At 50.7% G+C, this 11415-nt stretch overlaps 1 protein-coding gene across 1 annotated transcript; it reads left to right on the top strand.

The window, feature by feature from the left end:
* Nucleotides 1-813: 813 nt before the first annotated feature.
* BRD2 (bromodomain containing 2) lies at nt 814-10687 on the top strand (the record flags this gene model as incomplete). Its single annotated transcript, XM_039717697.1, has 5 exons — nt 814-1129; nt 6849-7149; nt 8878-9015; nt 10206-10347; nt 10653-10687. Coding segments are annotated over exons 1-5 (645 nt in total), but the record flags the coding sequence as incomplete, so codon positions are not given.
* Between the last annotated feature and the right edge of the window lie 728 nt (nt 10688-11415).

The following is an 11415-nucleotide window of genomic DNA, read 5'->3' on the forward strand; positions in this document are numbered from 1 at the left end:
CCCCCGCGCGGCCCGTCGCCCAATCAGCGCGCAGCGGGCGCCGGCGCCAGCCAATCAACGCCGAGGCGGCCGCGCGCGGCGGGTGAGGCGCTGGGCGGAAGACCGGGAGGGGCGGGGAGCCCCGCCGTTGATTGACGCGGCGCGCGCCCAATCGCAGCCGCTCCCCGCGGGTGCCTCCGCCCAATGAGGCCGCGGCGGGGCGGGGCGGGGCGGTTGGGTGACGTCAGCGCGCGGGGCGGCCAATGGCGAGGCGGCGCTCGTCTATATAAGGGCGGGCGGGGGCAGGCCGAGCGGCGCCATTTCGCGGGGACGAAGGGACGGAGCGGGTCGGGCCCGGCGCGCGAGGGGGGCGGCCCCAACCCGGCTCCATCCCCCGCCTCCGCCGTCCCGGAGGGCTCCGGGACCCTCCCCGGACCCTCCCCGGCCTCCGCAGCGACCCCTGCCTGCGGCCACCGGCGGCGAGGGGGACGCCTCCGCCCGGCTTCTTCTTCCACCACCTTCCCTCCAACCCCCCCCCTCCCCTCAGCCGCTCCTTCCCTCAGCGAGCCAAGATGGAGCGCGGCCGCTGAGATCCCGCCGCGATATCCGCCGTCATCCGCCGCTCCGAGCGCGGCTCCGCGCCTCTTCCTTCCCTCCCGCGGCCGCCGGCGGCGGGCAGCGACTCGGCCGGGGTTGTATCGAGCGGATCGCGCCGCGTTCGGCGGGTCCGGTGAGGCTCCGAAGAACGATCCCCCCCCACCCTCCGCCGCCTCTCCCCGCCATTCTGCCGCCGCCTCCACCGCCCTCGTCCATCCCCGCGCGCCCCCCGGTGCATCCCCTCAGAGCGCGCCGCCATTTTCGCCGCGCCCCCGTGGATGTGAGGCCGAGCCCCGGCCGCCGCCGCCGCCCGAGCAGCTCGCAGAGGGGAGGGGGCTCCCGGCAAGACCCCCCTCCCCGGGAACCGGCGATGCGCTGACGCTGGGGAGGCCCCGACCGGGCCGGCAGCGGAGGAGCTTTGGCCGGGCAAAGTGGGGGGCTCGTCGGAGGAGACGGCGGGAGGAGGAGGAGGAGGAGGAGACGAAGGCCGGGCGGGCCCGCGAGCAGCAGCAGCAGCCGCCGGGATGTTGCAGAATGTGAATCCCCAGAGCAAGTAGGTGCTGGCGGCGAGGGGACGCGGAGGGGATTTTGGGGAGGGGGTGCGCCGTGGGACAGCGGAATTGGGGTGGTGGTGGTGGGGTTGTGGGGCTTGCGTGGTGTGACAGTGACACTGGGACCCCCGAATTGTGGTGGCGGCACTGTGGGGTGGTTGTGTCACCCCCAAATGGTGACAGTGACATGAGGACCTCCAAATCCTGTCAGTGTCACTGAGGGGTGGCTGTGCTGGGTTTGTGTCACCTCCATGCTGTGACAGTGACACTGGGACCCCCGAATCGTGGTGGTGGCACTGTGGGGTGGTTGTGTCACCCCAACGCTGTGACAGTGACATGAGGACACTCAGGTTGTGGTGGTGGCACTGTGGGGTTCCCGTGCTGGATTTGTGTCCCCCCCATGCTGTGACAATGACCTGGGGACCCCCAAATCCTGCCTGGGTCATTGTGTCACCTCCATGCTGTGACAGTGACACTGGGACCCCCGAATTGTGGCAGTGTCACTGTGGGGTGGCCCTGCTGGGTTTGTGTCAGCTCCACGCTGTGACAGTGACATAGGGACCCCCAAATCATGGCAGTGTCACAGTGGGGTGGCTGTGCTGGGTTTGCGTCACCCCAATGCTGTGACAGTGACATGGGGACCCCCAAATCCTGCCCGGGTCATTGTGTCACCTCCATGCTGTGACAGTGACCCTGGGACCCCCGAATTGTGGCAGTGTCACTGTGGGGTGGCCCTGCTGGGTTTGTGTCAGCTCCACGCTGTGACAGGGACATAGGGACCCCCAAATCATGGCAGTGTCACAGTGGGGTGGCTGTGCTGGGTTTGCGTCACCCCAATGCTGTGACAGTGATATGGGGACACTCAAATCCTGGTTGTGGCACTGTGGGACCACTGTGCTGGACCTGCGTCACCCCCAAATTGTGACAGTGACATGGGGACCCCCAGATTGTGGCAGCATCAGTGTAGGACCCCCATGCTGGGTCTGTGTCCCCCCCATGCTGTGACAGTGACATTGGGACCCCCAGATTGTGGCAGCATCAGTGTGGGACCCCCATGCTGGGTCTGTGTCCCCCCCATGCTGTGACAGGGACATTGGTACCCCCAAATTGTGGCAGTGCTATTGTGGGACCCGTGTTGTGGGCCTGTGTCACCCCGAGTTTGTGACAGTGACATAGGGACCCCTAAATCCTGTCAGTGTCACTGTGGGTCCCCCATGCTGGGTTTGTGTCACCTTTAGGCTGTGACAGTGACATGGGGATCCCTAAATCCTGTCAGTGTCACTGTGGGACCCCCGTGCTGGGTCTGTGTCACCCCCATGGTGTGACAGTGACATTGGGACCCCTAAGTCATGGCAGTGTCACTGTGGGACCCCCGTGCTGGGTTTGTGTCACCTTTAGGCTGTGACAGTGGGCTGTGCTGGGTTTGTGTCACCCCAATGCTGTGACAGTGACATGGGGACCCCCAAATTGTGGCAGCATCAGTGTGGGACCCCCATGCTGGGTTTGTGTCACCCCCATGGTGTGACAGTGACATTGGGACCCCCAAATCCTGTCAGTGTCACTGAGGGGTGGCTGTGCTGGGTTTGTGTCACCCCAATGCTGTGACAGTGACATGGGGACCCCCAGATTGTGGCAGCATCAGTGTGGGACCCCCATGCTGGGTTTGTGTCACCCCCATGGTGTGACAGTGACATTGGGACCCCCAAATCCTGTCAGTGTCACTGAGGGGTGGCTGTGCTGGGTTTGTGTCACCCCAATGCTGTGACAGTGACATGGGGACCCCCAGATTGTGGCAGCATCAGTGTGGGACCCCCATGCTGGGTTTGTGTCACCCCCATGCTGTGACAGGGACATTGGTACCCCCAAATTGTGGCAGTGCTATTGTGGGACCCGTGTTGTGGGCCTGTGTCACCCCGAGTTTGTGACAGTGACATAGGGACCCCTAAATCCTGTCAGTGTCACTGTGGGTCCCCCATGCTGGGTTTGTGTCACCTTTAGGCTGTGACAGTGACATGGGGACCCCTAAATCCTGTCAGTGTCATTGTGGGACCTTTTTTCTGTGTTTATGTCACCCCTGTGGTGTGACAGTGACATTGGGACCCCCAAATTGTGGCAGTGTCACTGTGGGACCCCCGAACTGTGGCGGTGTCACCCTCAGTCTGTGACAGGGACAATGGGACCCCAAATTGTGGCAGTGTCACCCTCAGTCTGTGACAATGTCACCTGAGGCTGTGACAGGGACAATGGGACCCCAGGTTGTGGCAGTGTCACCCCCAGTTTGTGACAGTGTCACCCCCAGGCTGTGGCAGTGACATCGAGACATTCAAATTGTGGCAGTGTCACCGTGGGACCCCCGAACTGTGGCAGTGTCACCCTGAGTCTGTGACAGTGACATTGGGACCCCAAATTGTGGCAGTGTCACCGTGGGACCCCTGGACTGGGGGGGGTGTCACCTCCATTCTGTGACAGTGACATTGGGACCCCAGATTGTGGCAGTGTCACCGTGGGACCTCCGAGCTGGGCTTGTGTCACTCTCCAAACTGAGGCAGGGACAATGGGACCCCCACAGGATGCAGTGTCACTGTGGGACCCCCGTGCTGGGTCTGTGTCACCCCCCATGCTGTGACAGTGACAGGGGGACCCCTGTGCTGGGTGTGTGTCACCCCCAAATTGTGACAGTGACATGGGGACACTCAAATCATGGTTGTGACACTGTGGGACCCCATAATGGGATTATGTCACCTCCATGCTGTGACAGTGACAGGGGGACCCCTGTGCTGGGTGTGTGTCACCCCCAAATTGTGACAGTGACATGGGGACACTCAAATCATGGTTGTGACACTGTGGGACCCCATAATGGGATTATGTCACCTCCATGGTGTGACAGTGACACTGGGATCCCTGTGCTGGGTTTGTGTCACCTCAATGCTGTGACAGTGACATTGGGACACTCAAATCGTGGTTGTGACACTGTGGGACCCCCGTGCTGGGTTTGTGTCACCCCCATGGTGTGACAGTGACAGGGGGACCCCCAAATTGTGGCAGTGACACTGAGGGACACCCTGTGCTGGGTGTGTGTCACCCCCAAATTGTGACAGTGGCATGGGGACACTCAAATCCTGGTTGTGACACTGTGGGACCCCCATGCTGGGTTTGTGTCACCCCCATGGTGTGACAGTGACAGGGGGACCCCCAAATTGTGGCAGTGACACTGAGGGACACCCTGTGCTGGGTGTGTGTCACCCCCAAATTGTGACAGTGGCATGGGGACACTCAAATCCTGGTTGTGACACTGTGGGACCCCCATGCTGGGTTTGTGTCACCCCCATGGTGTGACAGTGACATGGGGACCCCCGAATTGTGGTTGTGGTACTGAGGAACACCCTGTGCTGGGTCCACCCCCGAATTGTGGCAGTGTCACCTTGAGACTGTGACAGTGACATTGGGACTCCAAGCTGTGGCAGTGTCACCCCAGGCTGTGGCAGTGTCACCCTGAGCCTGTGACAGTGACATTGGGACCCCAAATTATGGCAGTGTCACCCCCGAATTGTGGCAGTGTCACTGTCGGGTGTCTGTGTAGGGTTTATGTCACCTTTAGGCTGTGACAGTGACATGGGGACCCCAAATTGTGGCAGTGCCACCCCAGGTCATGGTAGTGTCACTTTGGGACCCCCAAACTCTGGCAGTGTCACCCTGAGCCTGTGACAGTGACATTGGGACTCCAAGCTGTGGCAGTGTCACCCCCAAACTCTGGCAGTGTCACCCTGAGTCTGTGACAGTGACATTGGAACCCCAAACTGTGGCAGTGTCACCCCCGATTGTGACAGTGACACTGGGACCCCAAATTGTGGCAGTGTCACCCCCGAACTCTGGCAGTGTCACTTTGTCTGTGACAGTGACATGGAACCCCAAATTATGGCAGCGTCACCCTCAAATTGTGGCAGTGTCACCCCCGAATTGTGGCAGTGTCACCTTGAGACTGTGACAGTGACATTGGGACTCCAAGCTGTGGCAGTGTCACCCCCTGATTGTGACAGTGACATGGAACCCCAAACTGTCACCGTGTCACCGGGGTCACCCTGTCCTTGTCACCGAGGTCGTGACCTTGGGGACAGTCCTGGGGTCACGCAGAGGTCAGCTCTGGGGAAAGAGTGTCCCCAAATCCCTGGGATCGATGTCCCCAAATCCTGGGATCAATGTCCCCAAATCCTTGGGATCGATGTCCCCAAATCCTGGGATCAATTCCCCAAATCTTTGGGATCCCCAAAATCCTCAGGTTTTTTTGTCCTGATTTTCTGACCAAAATTCCCGAAATTTTTGGTTAAAATTCCTTGGAGTTCATGGAAAAATTAATCTGATTTTTCGGCTGAAATTCCATGGAATTTTTGTCCGAAATTCCCAGGATTTTATGGCCAAAATTTCGGGAATTTTGGTCTGAAATTCCCAAAATTTCCAGACCAAAATCTGGGGAATTTCTGCCCGGGATCCTCAGGATCTCCTGCCCCGAATTCCGGGAGTTTGTGCCCGAGATCGGGCGGGAAATGGGGATTGGTGGGGGGGATTTGGGGATTTAGGAGCGGTTTTAGCACTTAGGAGCAGGTTTAGCAGCGGAATTGCAGGTTTAGGATCAGTTTTAACCCCGTTTAGGCTCGGTTTTAGCAGCGGAATTGGGGATTTAAGATCGGTTTTAACCCTATTTAGGATGACTTTTAGCAGTGGAATTACGGATTTAGGTTCGGTTTTAGCAGTGGAATTGTGGATTTAGGTTGGGTTTTAGCAGCGGAATTGTGGATTTAGGATCGGTTTTAACCCCATTTAAGATCGGTTTTAGCAGTGGAATTGTGGATTTAGGATCGGTTTTAACCCCATTTAAGATCGGTTTTAGCAGTGGAATTGGGGATTTAGGATAGGTTTTAGCAGCGGAATTGTGGATTTAGGATCGGTTTTAGCAGTGGTATTGTGGATTTAGGATTCGTTTTAGCAGCGGAATTGCGGATTTAGGATCGGTTTTAGCAGCAGAGTTGGGGATTTAGGATCGGTTTTACCAGTGGAATTATGGATTTAGGACTGGTTTTAATTCCATTTAGGATTGGTTTTAGCAGAAAAATTGCAGATTTAGGATCGGTTTTTACCCCATTTAGCATCGGTTTTAGCAGTGGAATTGCGGATTTAGGACTGGTTTTAACAGCTAGGACCAGTTTTAACAGCGGACTTGAGTATTTCCGGTCAGTTTCCACCTTTAGAACCGGTTTTAACACTTAGGACTAATTTTAACAGCGGACTTGATCTTTGGTCAATTTCCACACTTAGAACCAGTTTTAACAACGGATTTGTCGATTTCTCTCCATATTCACCATTTAAAACCGGTTTTAAGAGGGGACTTGCAGATTTCTGGTCAGTTTCCACACTTAGAACCGGTTTTAACCGCGGATTTGTCGATTTCTCTCCATTTTCACCATTTAGAACCAGTTTTAACAGCGGATTTGTCGATTTCTCTCCATTTTTACCACTTAAAACCGGTTTTAACAACAGAATTGCAGATTTCCCTCCATTTATGCACTTAGAACCGGTTTTAACAGCGCAATTGCAGATTTCAGTCCATTTTCACCACTTAAAACCGGTTTTAACCGCGTTTTTTGCCTCAATTTCCCGTTTTTTGTAGGAATTTCTTCCCGAAACTCCAGGAACTTTATTTTTAACCCTTTATTTACCTCTTTCCAGGATTCTGGGCGAGGGCAATGCCGCCCTCATGGCCTTGGCCACGGACTCGGCGCCGGGCAAGCGCATCCGCAAGCCCTCGCTGCTCTACGAGGGCTTCGAGAGCCCCACGATGGCGTCGGTGCCGTCGCTGGCGGCGCCGCCGGCCAACCCGCCGCCGCCCGAGGTGTCCAACCCCAAGAAGCCGGGCCGCGTCACCAACCAGCTGCAGTACCTGCACAAGGTGGTCATGAAGGCGCTCTGGAAGCACCAGTTCGCCTGGCCCTTCCGCCAGCCCGTGGACGCCGTTAAGCTCGGCTTACCGGTAAAGATTTGGGGGTTTTGGGGTTTTTTTAGGGGATTTTGGGTTTTGGGTTTTGTCTTTGATCCTGCTCCACCTCAGCTCAAGTTTTGTCCCTCTCAGGCACAGGTGTCAACATTGAAGTTCTGTGTTTAGGCTTGAGATTAACTTTAGGCTGAGCCTAGAAGCGATTTAAAGTTGAGCCTAAAAGGGATTTAAAGCTGAGCCTAAAAGGAGTTTAAAGCTGATCCTAAAAGGGATTTCAAGCTGATCCTAAAAGGGTTTTAAATTTGGTCCTGAAGGTGGTTTAAAACTGATCCTTAAAGGGATTTAAAGCTGATCCTAAAGTGATTTAAAGCTGACCCTAAAACTGGTTTAGACTTGATCCTTAAAGTGTTTTAAAGCTGATCCTGAGAGTGATTTAAAACTGATCCTAAAAGTGTTTCAAAGCTGAGCCTAAAAGGGATTTAAACCTCATCCTGAAAGTGATTTAAGGCTGATCTTAAAGGGATTTAAAGCTGAGCCTAAAAGTGATTTAAAGTTGATCCAGAAAGGGATTTAAAGTTGAGATTGAAGTGATTTAAAACTGAGCCTAAAAGTGGTTTAAACCTGATCCTAAAGTGATTTAAAGCTGAGCCTAAAAGGGATTTAAATCTGATCCTAAGAGTGATTTAAAGCTGAGCCTAAAACTAATATAAACCTGATCCTTAAAGTGATTTAAAGCTGAGCCTAAAAGGGATTTAAAGCTGAGCCTAAAAGGGATTTAAAGCTGAGCCTAAAAGGGATTTAAAGCTGAGCCTAAAAGGGATTTAAAGCTGAGCCTAAAAGGGATTTAAAGCTGGTCCTAAAAGGGATTTAAAGCTGGTCCTAAAAGTGGTTTAAAGCTGATCCTAAAGTGATTTAAAGCTGCACTTAAAACTGGTTTAAACTTGATCCTAAGAGTGATTTAAAGTTGAGCCTAAAGTGATTTAAACCTCATCCTAGAAGTGACTTAAAGCTGGTTCTAAAATGAGTTCCTGCCACCCCATGGACGCCGTTAAGCTCGGCTTACTGGTAAAAATTTTTGGGGGGTTTTGGGGTTTTTAGGGGGTTTTGGGTGTTGGGTTTTGTCCCTCATCCTTTTTGTCCTCAGCCTAAATTTTGTCCCTGTCAGGCACAGGTGTCAGTTTGAAAATTCTCTCTTTGTTTAGGCCTGAGATTAACTTTAGGCTGAGCCTAAAAGTGATGTGAAGCTGTGCCTAAAAGGGATTTAAGGTTGACCTTAAGAGGGATTTAAAGCTGCGCCTAGAAGGGATTTAAAGCTAAACTGGTTTAAACCTTATTCTAAAGTGGTTTAAAGCTGAGCCTAAAAGGGATTTAAGGTTGATCTTAAAGGGATTTGGGGATTTTTCCCCAAAATTTGAATTTTTGCCCCAGAATTTGGGGATTTTTCCCCAAAATTTGAATTTTTTGCCCCAGAATTTGGGGATTTTTCCCCAAAAATTTGGGGGTTTTTTTCATCAAAATTTTGTTGGTTTTTTCCCCTAAAATTTGGGGTTTTTTTTTCATCAAAATTTCGTTGTTTTTTTTCCCCCAAAAGCTGAGCTTTTTCCCCCAGAATTTGGGTTTTTTCCCCCAAAATTTGGGTTTTTTTTCCCCCAAAAGCTGAACTTTTTCCCCTAGAATTTGGGTTTTTTCCCCCAAAATTTGGTTTTTTCCCCCCAGAATGTATTTTTTTTCCCTAAAATGTGTTTTTTTGCCCCAAAACTGCAGGACTACCACAAGATCATCAAGCAGCCCATGGACATGGGCACCATCAAGCGGCGCCTGGAGAACAATTACTACTGGGGGGCGGCTGAGTGCATGCAGGACTTCAACACCATGTTCACCAACTGCTACATCTACAACAAGGTCAGAAAATGCAAAAATTCACCCAAAATCCACCCAAAAATCCACACCAAAATTGCACAAAAATTGCAGAAAAAAATCCCACCAAAAATACCCCAAACGGCGCGAAAATCGCACAAAAATCACAAAAAATCAGCCAAAAAATCTCATTGAAAATGCCACAAAAGTACACCCAAAACTACCCTAAAATATGCCCAAAAATTTGCCAAAAATACACCCAAAATCACCCCAAAATGCACCTAAAAATCCACCCCAAAATTGCCCAAAAATAGCCAAAATCCACCCAAAAATAGCCAGAAAAATATCAACACCATGTTCACCAACTGCTACATCTACAACAAGGTCAGAAAGTGTAAAAATTCACCCAAAATTCACCCAAAAATTCACACCAAAATTGCACAAAAATCACAGAAAAAATTCTATGCAAAATGGCGCAAAAATGCCCAGAAATGGCACAAAAATTGCAAAAAATCAGCCGAAAAATCCTGTGCAAAATGCCACAAAAATACCTAAAAATTGCCCCAAACCACCCCAAAATATACCTAAAAATCCACCCAAAAATTGTAAAAAAACCACCCAAAATATACCTAAAAATTCACCCAAAATCCACCCAAAAATTCACACCAAAGTTGCACAAACAATCCCCCCAAAAATGCCACAAAAATACCCAAAAAACCGCGCAAAAATCGCACAGAAATTGGCCAAAACCGCCTCAAAATATACCTAAAAATACAGCCAAAATTTCCACAAAAATACCCAAAATACACTCCAAAATTGCCCAAAACCACCCCAAAATATACCTAAAAATACAGCCAAAATTTCCACAAAAATACCCAAAATACACTCCAAAATTGCCCAAAACCACCCCAAAATATACCTAAAAATAGACCCAAAAATTGCCTAAAAAACTCCAAAATAGACCCAAAAATTGCCCGAAATCACATCAAAATATAACTAAAAGTACACCTAAAAATTGCACAAAAACACCCAAAAACCCCCAAAATTCTCAAGAAATGGAAAAAAAAATCCTTAAAAATGGAAAAAAAAATGGAAAAAAAAATCAGAAAAAAATCTGAAAAAAGTCCAAAAAATTCCGAAAAAAATCTAAAAAATTCGTTAAGGTCTGAGAAGTTTTCCCAACCTCTAATTTCAATTTTTTTTCCCATTTTCCCGTGTTTTTGGCCCATTTGCAGCCCACGGACGACATCGTGCTGATGGCGCAGACGCTGGAGAAGCTCTTCCTGCAGAAGGTGGCGCAGATGCCGCCCGAGGAGCAGGAGCTGCTGCTGCCCCTGGCCAAGAACAGCCACAAGAAAGGGGCTGCCCGCGCCGCAGGTCAGAAATTTGGGGCGAAAAACCAAAATTTTGGTAAAAAATCCGGAATTTTTGGTAAAAAAATGGGGATTTTAGGGCGAAAAATGTGAATTTTTAAGGAAAAAATGTGAATTTTGAAGGGGAAAAACCCCAAATTTAGGATGAAATGTCTGAAATGGAGGATAAAGAATGTGATTTTGGGGTGAAAAATGTGAATTTTGGTAAAAATAGCTAAAATTTGGGGAAAAAAGAGTGAATTTTGCAAAAAAATCGCCAAATTTTGGGGTAAAAAGCAGCAAGATTTGGGGTGAAGGAATGTTTTCCAGCTCTCCTGGCGGGCCTGACCAGCCCAGCCCCGCAGGTCCCGGTGTCCCCAAATCCCTTTGCCCAGGATTTTTGTGTCCTTTTTGGGACCCCAAATCCCCTTTCCCAGGATTTTTGTGTCCTATTAGGGACCCCAAATCCCTTTTCCCAGGATTCTTATGTTCCTAAATCCATTTTCCCAGGATTTTTGTGTGCCTAAATCCCTTTTCCCAGGATTTTTGTGTGCCTAAATCCCTTTTCCCGGGATTTTTATGTGTCTCCAACCCTGTTTTTTAGGTTTTTGTGTCTCTCACCCCATTTTCCCCAGGATTTTTGTGTTTTCTAACCTCGTTTTCCCCAGGATTTTTGTGTCTTTCATTCCCCTTTTTCCCAGGATTTTTGTGTCCTTTTTGGGACCCCAAATCCCTTTTCCCAGGATTTTTGTGTCCTATTAGGGACCCCAAATCCCTTTTCCCAGGATTCTTATGTTCCTAAATCCGTTTTCCCAGGATTCTTATGTTCCTAAATCCCTTTTCCCAGGATTTTTGTGTGCCTAAATCCCTTTTCCCGGGATTTTTATGTGTCTCCAACCCTGTTTTTTAGGTTTTTGTGTCTCTCACCCCATTTTCCCCAGGATTTTTGTGTCTTTCCTTCCCATTTCCCCAGGATTTTTGTGTTTTCTAACCTCATTTTCCCCAGGATTTTTGTATTTTTCAATCCCCTTTTCCCCAGGATTTTTGTGTGTTTCAACCCCATTTTTCCCAGTTTTTTTGCGTTCCTAACCCC

This window comes from Passer montanus, unplaced genomic scaffold, assembly GCF_014805655.1.
Source record: "Passer montanus isolate IOZ18808 unplaced genomic scaffold, ASM1480565v1 scaffold389, whole genome shotgun sequence".
In the NCBI taxonomy this organism is placed as follows: domain Eukaryota; kingdom Metazoa; phylum Chordata; class Aves; order Passeriformes; family Passeridae; genus Passer; species Passer montanus.